We start from the raw sequence: 17487 nt of genomic DNA, 5'->3' as shown, positions 1-17487 counted from the left end.
TAATGCCCCAACGACAATACCTTCTCGTCGGTATATGTTCAGAGGTCTTCACAGTCTAAGCCCATGTTGTCATTACCATGAGAGTGTTCACCACAAGGATCAATCGATCAATCATGTCTCAAACGAAACCCCGCATCCTGTTCTTCAACCCTGTTCGCCACGCAGTGGCAGAATACGAGGCCCTAAAGACCGTTGCTACCCCCGAGGTAGTCACGAGCAAGTCACGGGCGGAATTCTTCAGCGATCTGAAAAGCAAGTATCAGGACATTCAGGCTATATGGAGAACATCTGCCAGTGGGGCTGTAAGTTCTCTCGATCATATCGGGCTGTCCCTTCACCTGACTTTGGGTAGGTTGCTGGAAAGTTTGACGAAGAATTCGTCAGTCAACTCCCACCTTCGCTCAAGTATATCTGCCACACCGGCGCTGGCTATGACCAGATCGATGTAGACGCTTGCTCTAAGCGCAAGATCACCGTCACTTACGCGCCTGACCCGGTCACCAACGCGACTGCTGATTTGACCATCTTCCTTCTTCTTGGGGCCCTCCGCCAAGTGAATCCCGGCTTAAGCAACTTGCGAAGGGGAGACTTCAAGAAGGGTCTTGACTTTGGCCATGATCCCCAGGGCAAGACACTGGGCATCCTCGGAATGGGTCGCATTGGGCGTGCAGTCAAGCGTCGGGCGGAGCCGTTCGGCCTCAACGCCATCTACCATAACCGCAAGCCACTCTCAGACGAGCTCGCTGCAGGAACCCCTTACGTCTCATTCGACGAGCTTCTCCGCACGAGCGACATCATTTCTGTTCATGTTCCTCTCTCAGCAGCGACTACCCATCTAATTGGGCCGGAGGAGATTGCCAAGATGAAGCCCGGTGTGGTGATTATCAACACTGCTCGAGGTGCAGTCATTGACGAAGCTGCCATGGCCGCCGCGCTTGACGAGGGCCATGTTGCTGCTGTCGGATTGGATGTTTACGAGAAGGAGCCCATTGTTGATGAGCGATTGGTCAAGAACGAGCGCGCACTACTCGTGCCTCACATGGGAACACACACTCATGAGACCCTGAAGCAGATGGAATTGCTGGGTATGGAGAACGCTAGGCGGGGTGTGTGCGGGGAAGAGCTGTTGACGATTGTTCCCGAGCAACTTGGCGCTTGAATGCATTAGACGCATCAACTCAATTGACCCCTTGCCTCAGAATTGAGATGACATTTGGTCCCTGAAGTGACGTAGTTGTCCCATGCTTCATTTTTGGTGCCGTCCGCGTCGTCTGTGGGCCCTGCACCAGAAGCCTCTGTGCGACTTGGCCGCGGGCTTCCCTTTGTCCGCGGGTGAAGTATTAAGCGATCACAAGCCCTCCATCTCCATGTTTATCCCGCGTATGCTCCCCAACCCCAAATCTTGGTCGTCTTACGCCAGATACGCCAATAACCCAATAACCGATCTCGGCTGCCATTATCCGACAACTGCGATGCCGGACCCAAGACTCAAGAATAATCAAATGTCCAAGACGTGCCGAAGTAGTGGGGCATGCCTTGCTTGCAGGGCCAAGAAACATAAGGTACAGACTCAATTTCCTGCCATATAGCCGAGTGATGCTGACTATCGTTCCAAGTGCAGCGGGGAGAGGTTGGTGATACGGCTTTTGCTGGATCTTGAAGTTTTCACCACGACTAAGCTTGACATGTAGACCAAGATGTGCACAATGTGGCATTAATAACCTTGTCTGCCAGTGGCCTGAACCACGCAAACGGTAGGTCGTCTCATACTTCCAAGGCCGAAATACTAACAGAACTGGAACTCAGAGGCCCCCCAAAACACTACATAAACACCATGGAAAAGCGGCTGCTCGAGACGGAAAATGTTCTTTGTGTCTTGCTGTCGCAGTGCTCAGAGGCGCAGTTGAATTCGGCTTTATCTGAACTCCGCATGCCCAACTCGGGTAATGGGAAAGACACCCGCGCTGCCGAGGCAGCAAGACGAGAAAGGTTTGGTCCTGTATATTGGGCCAAATTTCCTCTCAAATCAGCACAAGATATTAAGCGCTGGGCTGAGGACAAGTCATCGATTTCCGTTGCATCGCCCCGTTCAGAGTCGATTCAAGTCGCTGCCAGCCACACACAGGATCTCAACAGCGACGACGAATACCACGACGAATCCACGCAGGCGTTGGACACTCCCCTCAGCCCATTGAATGTAACATCTGCTGTTGTTGAGTCTTCAAGTCCCACCTCAAACCTCTCTGCTGCGACTCCAGATCGCGAGCGGGCGGGCTTTGAGGCCGTTGAGCCAATGGATGGAATGTCGGGGGAAGAGATTCAAGGCATAGGAGGAATGATGTTCGAGAATCACAGGTTGGCAGAACCTCAAAGGAGTGCTCAAGAGTCCTCACAAACTCAACCTTCAGAAAGTTACGAAATTGCCTTTCTTTGGTAGAAATAAATTAAGCACTATGCTCAAGTTTGCGATCGCTGGCTCCGATGGAATATTGTGAATTGTATTAGTACAAAGGCGTTGCGAAACTGTGAACCACTCAATAGCTTTTCCTCAATCACAATTGAGTTTCTCTACGACTTTCATTAGCCCAAGTTCCTCTGACATAAACCTTCCACATTGCAGGTGCTTCTCTTTGGGTTACATGTTACATGACTAGGTACTGTAGTCATTAACGCCGACATCACGGGCCACGGAAGCCCAGGTTTGAGCGTCTTCGCGTGCGGACAAATCTAACCCCGCAACACCCCACCGACAACCGGCTAGGCTGTAAACCGGTCATTTTCACATCTCCTTCTCTCGCTGAATGAGCCACCTTCGGGACCATGATCGCCACAACGCCGTGCAGCCCAATGCAGAAGTCTCCGCCTCGAACATAACTCAAAATCATGCCGGAGATTGGGAGTCTCAGAGCACTTGCCAACGGCGAGAGCCAGTTCGTTGGCAGCTCCTCTGGTGTCTATTTTATCAACACCGTGAGACGAGCGTTTTCCGCACACACCGGCGCAACAGCAGAAGCCGGCCAGCGGACCAATGACGTGGGCGCAGAGCTTCGCGATGATCCATCACCAGAGGATTGTATTGTCGGGGCCGGAGGAGATGATGAGACCGGGCAAGACGAGAATGCGGACAACGCGGGCCCCCATGAATCTCACCCACAGTCGCACGATCACCTCTCCCCGTTTTCTACCGGTTCCGACTTCATCAATGATATGAGCAAACTCCCAGACTATTCCACCGCTAGGAGACTCGTGATGACATACTTCAGAATTTGGCACCCTTTGGTTCCTTTCTTGCAAGGCCCCGAATGCCTCGCCGAGTTAGACGCTCTGTACGACTCTACCGAGCATGACCGACGCAATGTTGCGTCTCTCAGTCGTCTAGTCATCTTCAGGTGCATCTTCAGCATTGCGAGACTAGATAGTGACGTCGCAGTGGACATAGGATCTGCAGGGATCCGATCAAGCTCCGATCTACTACCCACCCTGAGCCTCTTGGCTCTACGGAGCGATGCCTGTTCCATCCAGGCGCTTCTTAGCGCTCAAGTGTACTTTATATCCGTCATGTCTCTTCGACATGCATCATCCGTCGGTGGTCTAATTTCAAAGTCCATATTCCAGTCCGGCATGCATCGCTGCCCCGTTCGATATGGCCACCTATCTCCAGATGAACGATCCATGCGCAAGCGAATTTTCTGGAGCTTTTATGTTCTGGACCGATTTGTGAGCCAGTCTCTAGGCCACCCTAGCGGCATTCAAGACTCAGATATCGATGTATGCCTTCCAGGGCATAGGGATCTTCACGAACCTGTCGCGCAATCCGCACTTTCTCCCGCAAGTGCTGCAGCAGACAACACGATACTACATCTTCCAGCCAACCACCCCGAAAGATGTGCGAAATCTCAAGACAAAGGAGAGTACGATTCAGATTCATCAACAGAAGTGGAAGAAGGGGATCAAAACCCGGCCGGAAGTAGCGAAGCAAACGCCAGTTCAGCCAAAGCTGCGGCCATTCTTCAACACCGTCAAGAGACTCAGAACGTTCTTCAAAACCACGTAAGACATTCGCAGCTGGTTGGACGAGTCCTAGATGTATTTCATAGGTCCATACATGCTCGGGACATGAACAACCAGACGATCCTTTTCCTCAAAGCCGATGTTGCTGCCTGGGGCAACGATCTCACAGAACCACGGCCCGGTCCAACCCTTATGAACATTCCAGAGCTCACTCCAGACCCAACCGTCTTCCCATTCATCACCTATCATTACACTGTCCTTCTACTCAACAGACCGTCACTGTCATTGGACTCAAGATGCGCCGAGTTTCGTGCGGCACTACAAACATGCATCAGTGCCGCTAAGGCCATTGTACCAACCGTCGAGCAGTATCACCAGACCGGAGGACCGTTGTTTTGGCCCGGCTACATGTCTGCTGTCTGGATGAGCGGTCTTGTGCTGGCGCTTTCAGCTCGTGTGAAGTCATACAGTCTCTCTAGAGCCAAGTCGTAAGTCTTGTTCTCAATATTTGTCCTGATCAACTTGACTGACCAGTTCTTAGCGGTATTCGCACTGTCCTCAAGTTGCTGACGGTCATGGAAAACCGATGGCGTATGGCTAAGGACTGCAAAGGAGTTTTGTCTGTGCTGCTGGACAACATTGAGCATAGAGCAAAGGGGCATAAGAGAACTCGCATCGAAGGGGATGACACACCGAGCCCACTTCCGACAAATAGTGATGGAAGTCCACGGACAACGAAACGGCAAATGACACAAGCCCCATCTGCGGGATTTCGTGGGCGTCTAGATCGGGCTAATGGGCGATCCTCTCGATCTTCACATGCGCTCGCACAGAACAGATCAAGGACGCCATTGACCCATTCCGCCCAGCGAAGTGTCAGGTTTCACGACAACCGAAGCGACAACTTCTTTTACAACGTGGAAACCCCGCAACATATTGCCAACTCACACCAACAAATGACCACATTTTCCCCAGGTTTCAGCACGGGAGAGCCGACCCTCTTTGGAACTTCCCAGGACATGAGCTTTCAGAACAACACCTCTAACATGAGCACATATTTCTCACAAATTCCCACGACATTTCCAGATCGACAGAGAACCGCCCAGGGCCAAATGGACCAGTATGGTGACACGGATAACTTTTTCGACATGTTCGACGGAGCAACATGGGGATCTCTTATAGATATTGTAAATGATGCTGGGACTGGGATGTAAATTCAAGCTGCATGAGATCCACCAGAGATACCCGGGGAGTTGACTTTTGACCCGGATCATTGCAGAAGAAAAATCTTCATATCGAGCTATCCTCTTTTCATAACTCATTCTAAGCCCGCACAAAGTCCTCTCCCTTCTTGACGTTGCCTTTCAGCTCGTCCACAGCAATCTTAAGAAGCTTCGTCTCATAATCAGAAAGAGAGCCAATGGGATGAGCAGTCTCAGCACCATTGGCACCGAAGCTCACAGGAACGGCGAAGTACTCAACGCCGAGCTCCTTGGATACGGCATCACCGCCTGGTACACCAGGCAGATACACATATGCGGGCTCTACGATGCCAGTCTGACCTTGGGTTGCCTTGATAATCGCCTGGGCGAATCTACATCATGAGTCAGTCGCATCCGTTTTCCAATATGATTCTGGAAGACACCTACCGGAACCCAGCGTAGGCCATGCATGTGGTTGCAGAGCCAGCACCTGCCTTCGCCTTGACGATTTCATCTCCGCCAAATTGCACTCCTAGGTAGGCATGTCAGTTTCAGTCTTCTTTCTGGCGGTGATTTCCTCACTATGGGTAATGGCTTCAATCTGCTCTTGGCTCAGTTGCACTTTGGGCTCGGACTGGCTGATCAATGGCAGAATTGTCGCACCAGAGTGGCCACCGACAACTGGGACCTTGAGTTGCCGAGGATCGTTTCCGAGGACGTCGGCCACGAACTTAGATCCTCGGACGACATCCAAAGTTGTCACACCGAACAAACGCTGAGGGTTGAAAACGCCGTTATTTTTGAGAACTTCAGCGGCGATAGGAACAGTGCTGTTAACAGGGTTGGTGATGATGCCGACCAAGGCTGTTGGGCAGAACTTTGCGACACCGGTAGCAAGGTCCGCAATGATGCTGGCATTGGTCTTGAAAAGGTCTTGAAAGTGTCAGGTAACTATGAGCAAGTCTATTCGACAAGAAAAACTTACCATCACGAGTCATTCCGGGCTTTCTAGCAATGCCTAATGCCGCCTGTTAGTTTCTTGCAAATGTACTTCGTACGAATGGTGCTTACCGGCCGAGATCAAAACAACCTCTGCACCTGACAGGGCTTTTTGCAGGCCGTCATTTTCAGGCAGGTAGCCCTTGACTGGAGCGGGAGTATCAATGTGGTTTAGGTCAGTTGCCACGCCCACGGCGTGCACGACATCATAAAGCCTGAGGTCTGACACTAGAGGGCTCTATAACACCGTATTGTCAGTCTAAAGACACATAGAGCATGAATCCGTCTTTACGTACCGACTTGAGCAAAAGACTCAATGGCTGGCCAATTTGCCCAGAGGCTCCGAGTACAGCAACTTTGACCATTTTGGATCGAGATTTAATGAAGTTTTGAAAGTGTTACAATGCCAAATAGCGGGTAGATCACGAAGCTTGTGTGCCAGTTTCACGTACTTCTTGGGCATCAGCGCTGTGCTAGTTTGCCTGCCTAGGTACTTGTATAAGTAGCCGAAACATGTAATTTAGCTCGCACACAAAGCCGAAGTTCCATCAAATAATTGACCAACAGGCCCTCGGCTTTTCGGACATGTCAGATGAGTCGTTGAGAGCCGCCACCAGTGACGCCGCTGGCGCAGGACTAAGAACCCGCGGTCAAATATTTAAGCGACCACATCCCCTCATCCCCGAAGTGCAGCGGGCGTAATGCGGCAACAACATTTTCCACGGAAACAACATCCTCCGATATCGTCAAACGGCTCCAATAGTCGTGGCAATTATAAACCGTCATACCGATTTCTTTACGAATAATCCAAAGTCAGATCTACCAGACCCCAGTCACACCCATCACCAACCAACAACAATGGCTCCTCAAACGCTCAAAATCGCCGTTATTCCCGGAGATGGCATCGGCAAGGAAGTCATGCCATGGGGTGTCCGCGCTCTTGAAGCCGCCGCCAAAGTCTTCGGTCTCTCCCTGCAGTTCGAGACCTTCGACTTTGCAAGCTGCGATTATTACGAGAAGCATGGCGAGATGATGCCATCTGACTGGAAAGAAACCCTCCTCAAGTTTGACGCCATCTACTTTGGTGCCGTGGGCATGCCTAGCCAAGTCGCCGACGATGTCTCACTGTGGGGAAGCTTGCTCAAGTTCCGCCGCGAGTTCGACCAGTACATCAACCTCCGCCCGTGCCGCTTGATGCCCGGCGTTAAGTCGCCCCTCGCCAACCGAAAGCCCGGCGATATCGACTTCTGGATCGTGCGTGAGAACACCGAGGGCGAGTACAGTAGCATCGGCGGCAAAATGTTTGAGGGAACCGACAGAGAGACTGTCATCCAGGAGACTGTCATGACCAGAGTGGGCGTCGACAGGGTTCTCCGCTATGCATTCGACCTTGCTCAGAGCAGACCCCGCAAGCGCCTTACCAGTGCTACAAAGAGCAACGGCATCAGCATCACTATGCCCTACTGGGACTCCCGCGTTGCGGAGATGTCCAAGAACTACCCTGATGTCAACCTCGACAAGTACCATATCGACATTTTAACCGCGCACTTTGTCCAACGCCCAAACATTTTCGACGTGGTGGTTGGCAGCAATCTCTTTGGAGATATCCTCTCTGATCTGGGCCCCGCTTGCACGGGTACTATCGGTATTGCTCCCTCAGCCAACATCAACCCCGATGGCAAGTTCCCCAGTCTTTTCGAGCCGGTGCATGGCAGTGCCCCGGATATCTATGGCAAGGGCATTGCCAACCCTATCGGCATGGTGTGGGCTGGCCAAATGCTTCTTCAGCACTACGGATACACAGATGCTGCCTCTTTGGTGCTCAAGGCGATTGAAAATGTGTTGGCCCGGTCTGAGGCATCAATCATGACCCCCGACCTGGGAGGAAAGGGTACAACGGATGGGTTTGGACAGGCCATCGAGGCGGAGATCATTGCTTTGGGTGAGAAGAAGTAGAACTGGGGACTTAGACTAGCGTTGATGCTGTTCAAGATACGGATAGATAATGCGGACTTACACTATTTCCAATGATTAATGTTTCTTGTCTCATGTATGATGCATCACTGGAACGTACTCTTGAAGGTATGTTTAGCCGATTAGTTGTGTGTAGCAACCTGCAGGACGACGGGACGATATGGACACGGACCGATCGAGAAGCGGAGAATTTGCTTTCGCAGTGCGGATAGTGAACAGAACCAAGGACTTTCATGGCTAGGCTCATGTAACTTGTGTATGAAATTGCTTGCTTCTTTGGTAACTAACGTCGATGGGCCACTTTCACTTTACGAAGTCACTGGTAATTGCGGTTGGAGTACTCCACGAAATCGTGACCGGTGAGGGGCACGCCCAACAAATGCCTGGAGAAGCAAGGATCAGGGGAAATTAGCAAGCACATTGCGTGGTTACAGGGGTCCGGCGGGTGCCACGCTAGATCCGGACGTATTCCCCGGAGCCCCTGTTTCCGCTCATCACAAGGGGCAAGGAGTTCATCCGCAGAGCATTGACAAAAAGGCGAGAGGGGTTTTGACGGTAAAAAGAAGACTGAAGCAAAACGTCGAGTTGGCTTGAGTTATCTCCTTAGGTGGTCGCCACTTCGACTGGACCTGGAGGGAGTCTTGGGAGCCACGGGGCCTGATGGAGAACGCGAAGAACGCGTCTGCCTCAACAGAGACCGAAATCCAATCCCTGTTAGCCAAGAGTACGGCTTCCTGCGCTCAAGGAAACGCTGCCGCTTTTGCCATCGCACACAGATTTGAGATCACACCACTGCAGCGTAGTGTGGCTCGCTAATGCGCCCATCTGGCACAGCAAGCCATAATCTTTGGTGCAGAAGCGAAATCTTCTGGTGCAGACAGCCCGTTGCTTCTTCTGTCAGAGTTTGTCTTGGTGTGTCACTCACATTCGAATAGACTTGCTCAAAACCATAAGCCTGCCCATCGTGCGCGACTGAGATAACCTACCTACCGCGTTCATTTCCACCGAATGGCACTCGAACTCCTCGCCTGTGATGGCATCCACGGATGCATTCGAATCGATTCCAGATGATCTAGCCGGCCTCCCCGCCGCGGGGCTTTCGGCCTTCATGGGACAGCCGCCTGCGACACGGCACGACTACTACATCATCAAAGGCCTTTTCCGTATGATTGGGATGAATGATGCCAACCCAATGACGGGTTACTTACTTGTAGCCAAACCTCCGGCGGACTACACATACGAGACGAGGCTACCGAGCATCCTGGCAGGCCTGATCTTTGTGATTCTGGCCATCGCAATTCCCACAGCCGGGAGGGTTGGACTGAGGTTGAAGAGAGGCTCGGCGATGCAATTCGGATGGGATGACTGGACAATAATCATTGCAGCAGTAAGTTGAAAGAAATCCAAGATGGCTGCTCGGCAGTGCTAACATAATTTGTTATCCGCTGTAGCTGGTTGCACTCGTCTATCCGATAGCCCAGATCACGTCACTCGTAGCAGGCGCGGCCGCCGTCCACACGTGGGAAGTCACGTACGAGCAGTATAACTTTGGCATGATCGTTGCTATGACTAGCAAGACGACATTCTACGTCGCTGTGGGCATAATCAAGCTATCAATTGCCATCTTCATTCGTCGAATGGCAGATCACATCAACCACTGGTGGCAGATTTCGTGGGACATTTTCATGGGCTCATTGGTTGCCTATGTGATGCTGGCAATTTTCTACAACGTGTTCGCCTGCAATCCGCCAGCAGTTCAATGGGACTTGGCCTTACGTGGAAGCCTCGAGCCTGCGCCCGTATGCATAGACTTGGGGGTACAGTCCAAGGTCCTAAGTGGCATCCATGTTGCTCAGGGACTCACGTTGCTGTTCACACCAATCATCATCTTGTGGAAAGTCCGGATGGGCGGGGCAAAGAAGATTCGCCTTTTCTTTATTTGGGCAGTTGGCGGCGTGACAGTCCTCGGCGGCCTTTTACGTCAGATCCGACCTACGATGACGAACGACTTTACTTGGGATTATGTTGAGGTCTTGGTGTGGACATGCCTAGATCTAACGCTCGGAATGTTGACTGCTTCGCTGCCAGTTTTAGACGGTCTGTTTGAGAAATACTGGCATAAGGCCCAGGCCAGCGTTGTTAACGCATACGGAAGAAGTCAATCTGATGGCGGGACGGACGATGGAACATGGCATTACAGCAAAACCTCCGATATCGATGGGACACAAGGGAGCAAAAAGCATACCGCGAAGTCGTCTATCACCATTATCGCGGAAATGAGAGATCGCTCAGAGTCAAGCGAGAGTATCGTGAAGAAGGACCAGTTGCGAGAGAACCATGGTACGGTGGTGGAGATGAATATTCTGCGCACTCAGGAGGTCGAGGTTCACGTTACTCATGCTGATGATCATCCGGAGTACATACCACATGATCCACGAGCCCCTTCGCCTCAATGGCATAACAGACCAGAGTGGAACGAAGAGCCTCAGGGATTTAAGCAAAAATAAGAAGGGACCCGATCATTTTCTTTACGATGCGGTGTGCAAATTGATGATTGGAATTAATCTACGCGTGTATGTACATCGGGCGCCCAGAAATGCTTCATATCGATATGAACGTCCTTATCAGATCATATTCTCTTTATCCCCGATCCAGTCCAGCACTAACTTGGCGATTTCTCCATTGTTCTTCTCGATATGCATGAAGTGCCCGTTTCCATGGATAGCCCTCTCCGCAAGTTTGATCCATTCGGGTTTCGCGCCGATCTGCCTCATATATTCGACAATGCAATGATCATAAGTGACGTGAACGCTTGCCTCAGCCGTGATCATGAGGTATGGAACACTTGCGATGTTGGGTAATTTGCGTGCCGGCTCGACTTGACGGAAGCAGCTGCGCTTGGCCGTGGTAGAGTTTCCAACTTCAACCCTTTTGAGCTCAGAAGGATCGGAAATCGGCGGAGTGTAGTTAAGAGGGGTATTGGCCAAACCCCAGGCATTGTTGAAGAACCCGGCAGTTCCGTACGTGTACCAGAAGAATGGAATAGTTGACGATTCAAGATTGATATTGGCAGCCACGAGTTCCGGACAATCATTGGAGAGCAAAATACCTGCAGAACCACCAGCGGAGTGGCCAATCACGTACGACTTGCCGATAAGGTTGAGAAGCTTGCATCCGCTAGATCGCATGGCGTTCTCGAAGGTGATGTTATCAGTAGTGTATGGAACCATGGAGTTCTTGAAGTTTTCGAAAGTTGGATCGCCGGCTCTTCCGGTGCCGGGAAATTGTGTATGCATTTGAGACTGGGGATAGCCGTTGTAGAACTCAGGAGCGGAGAATCCCATTTCGACCAAAGTCGAAGATGATCCCGCCGTCAATGGGAATCCCTCCAAGTCCATGTTGGTGCTCCGGCCATTGCCGACAGCATCGACGATGTACACAACGTAGCCCTCCTCAATGAAGTAGCTAGCAAATCCTTTGCGGTTGTCCGGCGTGTTGAGCCAAGACGTACCACTGCATCCTCCCCCATGGAAGAAAACGATGGGTGTTTCTCGTAGGGGAAAGACTGGGCGAAGTTTTTCGACATAGAGTTTGTCGGCGGTGAGTTCGCCGGAGGCGGTATCCAGAGCGCGACCCCCAACGTAGAAAAAGTCCCTGAGGTACGGAACGGCATCGGCGTTTCGGCATTGAGGGTGAATGGCGTTGACACCGGTACAGTCCCGGCCTTCGAGTCCAGAGGCCAAAGGAGCCACGGCTAGCAAGCCCGCGCAAATGAATTTGAAGGTCGCCATTGATAAAGAACGCGATAATATGGTGTGGAATGTTGAGACTGAGTCAAAGTCTCCTCGTCTTTGATTACTATGAGCACCGAAGGACCTTGAATTATATACAACGGTTCCAACAGAACAGAATGCAAATCTGCGAAAAGATGCGAGGAAGTGGGTACTATGAACATTGCTGCGTTGCTAGCCAGGGGCTCATGGCCTACCAGCTTGGCGAAGGGGCACAGCAGAAGCGGGATCAACTGGAGTAAGTTTTCGGTAATAAGTCCGACGCTCTATGCATATTGCCCCGCGTGAAGACATTGTTCCGCATGTCGCGCTGAACGAGAATGAGAAAGCACGGCTTCAAGTTGTACTTCGTCCCTCAGCAGCGCGCGTCGCAACTACAAGAGTAAGCACGCTACATTTTCCGTCCTTCGAGCGTCCAGGCCAGTATTTCACAAGGAGAATGTTCAAATTTCTTTTGGATTTTCATCTACGGGCCACTTGTTAGAAGGAAATAAATAATAGAGGTATTACGATAAGAAAATGCAAAGGGGTGGCATAGCGCTTTGAAAATTCAAAAATCAATGTATGTGATTCAGTCCAAAACATCCTATTTAACCGCAAAAGGGCACCTGGCTTGAGATGATGGAGCTGTGAACTATCATAGTTTTAGTGAGTCATTTAATATGTTATAGAAGGCTTCTTAAAGTAGCGGAAATGAACGTACGCGCCGCATAACGTGATGATTTTCGCACACATCACATATTTGCCTCTACGCCAATCCCGCAGAAGACCTGCACAACAGCATTCCGTGACTATCGATAAAATGCCAGCCTCTTCATACTCCCTCAAACCTCAGATACACCAATCTGATTGTCTGACGTGCGCTTACATCATGCCAGTTGACGCACCGCGAGATACTCGCAACTCGTGCAGAGTCATGGAAAACACCCCTCTCACTATGTGGACGATAGTCCGACTCAGGTGTTCCAGAAACATAGACTGAGGCCTCAGAATGGAGCAGGAATTCGGGTTTGGGGGGACATCGTGCGCCGAGAAATGACAATACCAACTCAATGACTGGAGCTGGGGGTCAAAGACACAGTGCTATAATATTTACCAGACAGGATTGCATCGTTTGAAAGACAAGTTAAAAAAAAAAGAATAGGAAATCTCAAGTAAGAAAATGACGCCCTGCACTCTGGCTTTTGTTTGAGGATAGATTGCTTGCAGTATGAGCGACTTCCATGCCACTGAATGGCACCACTTTCTATTACGTTGGTCAACATTTGAAGACTATTATTCATGAATGGAGACGAGCTGAGCGCAGTAACAAGTCACACTGTGATAGTTTTGATGCATAGTAAAACTTGGGATATGATTCAATATGTGCCACGTAGTCATAAGCTACTTACGACTGGTCATCCGCGTCAAAATACCACCGCCCGCCATGATATCACCTGCCTGTTTTTGAACACCACAACACCGCCGGAGTACATCATACATCATGTCTTTAGAAGCCACCGTTAGGGTGGATGAGGACTTTGGTGTACCCATCAATTCTCTTGTCAAACTTCTCGTAGGCAGTCTCCGCATCGTCAATGTTGATTTCATGCGAGACGACGAAGCTTGGCTTGGCCTTGCCTGCAATGATCAAGTCGCGCAGATACCTGTTGTAGGCCTTGACGTTGCATTGGCCAGTGCCGAGAGAAAGTCCCTAGGATTATTTAGCAAAGCACCAGTTAGCTGAAGCTTTGGGGTGCACATACCTTCTCGAATAGCTTGCCAAAGCTAAGGCTGATCATGCCCTTTGCCGAAGCATCATCCGATGCACCAGGATCACTAGATGACGAGTTAGCTTGTTTTTCATGCATCAAAGTTATCAAAATTCTCACCTCGGAACGTAAAGTCCTGGAATTCCAAGGCCACCGCAAGCTCGGGTAACCTTGATCATGTTCTCTAGCACAATATTGGGCTGTTCCGTGTTGCCGCCTGCACTGACGGCCTGGTATCCGACGGCATCAACGGATCGGTCAACCTCGCCACCATTCGACTTCTTGATTTGCTCCACGGCATCGCCCTTTGTGAAATCGATCGGTGTGCATCCGATCTTCTCTGCGGATTGAAGACGTTCAGGAACACGATCTACGACAAAGACTCTTGATGCTCCACGGAGCACAGCAGAGTACGCTGCCATAAGGCCAACGGGACCTGCACCAAAAACAGCAACACTCTCACCCGGCTTGAAGCCAGAGAGCTCAACACCGTGCCAGCCTGCAAGTACCGAGTAAGTCCTTGCATCAATCCAACAGTCAAGTAAGAGTCTCACCAGTTGGGAAGATATCTGCCAGAAGAATAAAGTCGGCTTCGAACTCCTTTCCAGGAGGTAGCTTCAAGGCATTGAAGTCGGCGTACGGTACTCTCAGGTATTGAGCCTGCCCACCAGGGTAAGGTCCCATGGCGACATATCCTGGGAAGTTGTATTAGCCTACATCCTTGAGGTAATAATTAGAACCAGGGCACCAACCGTAAGCACCGCCAGCGAAGCCAGGGTTGACACCGGTGCAGAATGCCGTGCGCCCTTCCTCGCAGTTTTGGCAACGCCCATCTGCGACATTGAAGGGCATGACTACGCGGTCTCCCTTCTTGAGAAGAGTGACGCCAGCACCGAGCTCTTCGACAATTCCCATGTTCTCATGGCCTGTAATCCTCGTCAATACTTGACACACGGGGCCTCGAAGTCTCGAAGTTTGTTGTAGGATAACTCACCGAATGTTATGCCAGCCTCCGCTGCAGTTCGTCCCTCATACATGCTACGAGATACTTAGCTACTTCATTATTACATTCAAAATGTCAGGAGTGGCATACTGCAAGTCTGATCCGCAGATGGCAGCCTATATCGACAATCAGCTTGGCGACCCTCTTCGAGGAAGAACAGATGAAAGTGGGGTTCATCTTACCGTTGTGACTTTGACGATGACATCGTCGGGGTGTAGGATCTTTGGCAGGGACACCTCCGAAACCTTGACCTTGTAAGGTCCCTGATAGTTCACTGCTTTCATAGTAGAGGCCATGGTGATGCGTATGGGTTGGTATATTTCAGATGACGAGCAATGGGGATTCGAGAGGAGAAGAGGAGGAGCACAGCAGCACCCATCCTTATTTATCCCACTCACGAACCCCTCACGAAGGAGCCATCATCTCCCAAGAAATCACCAAGAATAGGTGCCATTGTATGACATCGACCCCGGGTGACCGGCTACCACACGAGGCAGCTTGTCTCCCGCGGAATATCTTGCTAAACTGAGATGGGGGCTGCGCCGCTGCGGGGTAGCGGGCGGGAAACTTTTGCCAAGACGCGGGGATGCCGCCGCGGGCCAGTTTGTGTCCGGTAACTTCGAGTGTGACGGGAGGATGGCCGGAGTGGGGGATGAGAAGAAGTCCGAGTGGGAGGGGATCAATCCCGAACCCCCGAGCCTGGAGCTGTGGCCCAAATCGGCGAATCATTACCATTCCTAGATGGCGCGGGGAAGGGAGAGTAGCCAGTTCTATCTCATCCGAGACCCTCCCCCACTCTTAGCAGAAGATGAGACGACTGTTCTTCAGACACATCGAATCATTCCTCTTACCCCAAGTTTGCTCCTGCATGACGTATTTGGAGAAGTGGAGGTCGACACTTTTTGGAGACAGGGACGATGGGTCTCGATGAATAGAGCAAGCCGCTGCTAGAATCCCGGACGTCGCAACAGTTCTCCGCAAATGTCGCCGAACATTGCTCGTCTTGGTTCATTTTACTATTTCTGCAAGAAAGAGCATGCTGCATGTTTCAGAGAAGCCGAGGCACAATGCGCTCCCAACAGTTCAATATGCGTCTATAGCCGCACTTCGAGTGCCTGGACCAGGAAGAGTAAAAGCCTCACAGCTCCCAGGTTCTTCGGGAGTATGTGGGAGTGTCTTTGAGCTTGGCTGCATTCATCCTAAGCGACTACGGCAGCTGTGCTAGGCAAGTGAAGATGTCGGAAACTCCAGGTACGTTATCAGTCAATAGAACCTAGCTTCGTTCGAATTAACTGATAATCCATCAAGCTGCAACGACCCCATTATGTGCCAGCAAGTTGGCACTTCCCTCTCGCGCATCTCCGACCACTTCCTTGAGCCCGAGTTCAGTCAACTTTTCCAGTACGGTAGCTGCGTCGGGCAGTTCGTACACGCTCCGCAAATATGCGACGAGACCGGCAACATGAGGCGAGGCCATCGATGTACCAGAAATCGTTGCCGTAGACCCCGATATCTTCCACAAAGACAAGATGTCGAGACCAGGTGCAAATATGTTAACGTCAGGGCCGAAATTGCTCCAGTCAGTACGTGTCCAATTCCATGCGACTGCACCGACGGTAATCGCCTTCGCAGCTGAGGCCGGTGACTTGGCTCCTGCGTCTTTCCCGTCGTTCGCGGCAGCAACAATGGTAGTGACCCCGAGATTAAACGCAGCATCAACTGCAGCGTTGATAGCTTCGTTCTTGGGGACAGCTGATACAATATTCAGCTCAGTGGAACTAAGTTGCTGGAAGCCACGTACCTATACTAATGTTGATCACCGCCTTCGCAATGCGTCCTGGCGTATTTGTGATGTTGTTCACAGCCCAGCTGTAGCCATCTAGCATATGAGCAGTGGTAGTATAGCCCTGCGCGCCACCTTTGTCAGTAATTCGCCGACTATCTTCTGAGAGTACTCACAATTCCTCTAGCAACCTTGACGTCGAAGATGGTTGATTTCTTGGCCAACCCGAAGGTCGCAGCACCAATTGTACCTGCTACGTGAGACCCATGGCCAAACTCATCATCAAACGTTTCGCCAGTAGCAGCCCAGGCGTTATAACCCTTGAAAGCTCGACCCTCGAACTCGGGGTGTGCCACAGTAACACCGGTGTCCATCACATACGCAAAGCTCCCTTCTCCAGCTGCACTATCAAAATGGTACGGATACCCGGCGTTATTGCCGTTGACTAGTGGTGCAGGAGACGATAGAGTTGCAAGACCCCATGGTGCGGCAACCTGGGTAGCCACAGCCGTGACTTCAGCTACGCGGTCTTCTTCGACCGTAATAACCTTCAATATGAATATTTCTGTCAATCAAACGGGCTCTGTTTCGTTGCTTGATACCGCACAACTTACGTTCTTATCTTGCTTGATCTGCTCAAGCGTTACTTGATCGAACTCCCCAGCGTATGCGCGAAAGCTACCAATTGCAAATGTCTTCTCCACACCAGCTGTGTTGCGTCGCATCAAGCTGCGCGCATGCACTGCTCCGACCCACTGCAAGTGATGTTCAAAATCGGCGTCGACCGTGTTTGGTGCGATACGTACGATATACTTGTCTGGGACGATGTCGTCCGCCGACGCGTCACTGGCAAGTGGGATCGAGAATGCAGGCAAACTTAGCCATAGGAGCAGAGCTATTCGCTTGATATGGGCCATGGTGACGGAGACTTGCACGAGAAGAACAGAAAGCTGGCTACCGACGCATGCATCAT

At 51.2% G+C, this 17487-nt stretch overlaps 9 protein-coding genes across 9 annotated transcripts; 5 read left to right on the top strand and 4 right to left on the bottom strand.

Annotated features, from left to right (window-relative positions):
• Window positions 1-113: 113 nt before the first annotated feature.
• Window positions 114-1159, top strand: GCG54_00015494 (putative 2-hydroxyacid dehydrogenase UNK4.10; the record flags this gene model as incomplete). Its single annotated transcript, XM_045415277.1, has 2 exons — window positions 114-302; window positions 353-1159. 2 exons carry the CDS (start codon window positions 114-116, stop codon window positions 1157-1159), a joined length of 996 nt encoding a protein of 331 aa, XP_045259275.1.
• Window positions 1160-1834: 675 nt separating this feature from the next.
• On the top strand, window positions 1835-2437 carry GCG54_00015493 (uncharacterized protein; the record flags this gene model as incomplete). The annotated part of the gene is made up of 1 exon (XM_045415276.1): window positions 1835-2437. The coding sequence occupies one exon, from the start codon at window positions 1835-1837 to the stop codon at window positions 2435-2437; it is 603 nt and encodes a 200-aa protein (XP_045259274.1).
• A 446-nt stretch (window positions 2438-2883) lies between these two features.
• On the top strand, window positions 2884-5225 carry GCG54_00015492 (uncharacterized protein; the record flags this gene model as incomplete). The annotated part of the gene is made up of 4 exons (XM_045415275.1): window positions 2884-3768; window positions 3869-4050; window positions 4098-4499; window positions 4553-5225. The coding sequence occupies 4 exons, from the start codon at window positions 2884-2886 to the stop codon at window positions 5223-5225; spliced, it is 2142 nt and encodes a 713-aa protein (XP_045259273.1).
• Window positions 5226-5334: 109 nt separating this feature from the next.
• GCG54_00015491 (malate dehydrogenase) lies at window positions 5335-6577 on the bottom strand (the record flags this gene model as incomplete). Its single annotated transcript, XM_045415274.1, has 6 exons — window positions 5335-5605; window positions 5661-5745; window positions 5796-6146; window positions 6199-6231; window positions 6285-6450; window positions 6509-6577. The coding sequence occupies 6 exons, from the start codon at window positions 6575-6577 to the stop codon at window positions 5335-5337; spliced, it is 975 nt and encodes a 324-aa protein (XP_045259272.1).
• A 493-nt stretch (window positions 6578-7070) lies between these two features.
• GCG54_00015490 (D-malate dehydrogenase [decarboxylating]) lies at window positions 7071-8168 on the top strand (the record flags this gene model as incomplete). Its single annotated transcript, XM_045415273.1, has 1 exon — window positions 7071-8168. The coding sequence occupies one exon, from the start codon at window positions 7071-7073 to the stop codon at window positions 8166-8168; it is 1098 nt and encodes a 365-aa protein (XP_045259271.1).
• Window positions 8169-9219: 1051 nt separating this feature from the next.
• On the top strand, window positions 9220-10693 carry GCG54_00015489 (uncharacterized protein; the record flags this gene model as incomplete). The annotated part of the gene is made up of 2 exons (XM_045415272.1): window positions 9220-9573; window positions 9638-10693. The coding sequence occupies 2 exons, from the start codon at window positions 9220-9222 to the stop codon at window positions 10691-10693; spliced, it is 1410 nt and encodes a 469-aa protein (XP_045259270.1).
• A 117-nt stretch (window positions 10694-10810) lies between these two features.
• GCG54_00015488 (uncharacterized protein) lies at window positions 10811-11977 on the bottom strand (the record flags this gene model as incomplete). The annotated part of the gene is made up of 1 exon (XM_045415271.1): window positions 10811-11977. One exon carries the CDS (start codon window positions 11975-11977, stop codon window positions 10811-10813), a length of 1167 nt encoding a protein of 388 aa, XP_045259269.1.
• Window positions 11978-13466: 1489 nt separating this feature from the next.
• On the bottom strand, window positions 13467-15027 carry GCG54_00015487 (Glutathione-independent formaldehyde dehydrogenase; the record flags this gene model as incomplete). The annotated part of the gene is made up of 8 exons (XM_045415270.1): window positions 13467-13670; window positions 13723-13795; window positions 13849-14227; window positions 14283-14423; window positions 14481-14654; window positions 14723-14766; window positions 14822-14847; window positions 14914-15027. 8 exons carry the CDS (start codon window positions 15025-15027, stop codon window positions 13467-13469), a joined length of 1155 nt encoding a protein of 384 aa, XP_045259268.1.
• Window positions 15028-16034: 1007 nt separating this feature from the next.
• On the bottom strand, window positions 16035-17431 carry GCG54_00015486 (Alkaline protease 1; the record flags this gene model as incomplete). Its single annotated transcript, XM_045415269.1, has 4 exons — window positions 16035-16483; window positions 16533-16638; window positions 16691-17062; window positions 17129-17431. The coding sequence occupies 4 exons, from the start codon at window positions 17429-17431 to the stop codon at window positions 16035-16037; spliced, it is 1230 nt and encodes a 409-aa protein (XP_045259267.1).
• Window positions 17432-17487: the final 56 nt, after the last annotated feature.

Source organism: Colletotrichum gloeosporioides (genome assembly GCF_011800055.1).
Source record: "Colletotrichum gloeosporioides strain Lc1 chromosome Unknown consensus_79, whole genome shotgun sequence".
In the NCBI taxonomy this organism is placed as follows: Eukaryota; Fungi; Ascomycota; class Sordariomycetes; order Glomerellales; family Glomerellaceae; genus Colletotrichum; species Colletotrichum gloeosporioides.
Note: the sequence above shows the minus strand (reverse complement) of the source record. Positions and strands in the feature narration are given on the sequence as shown.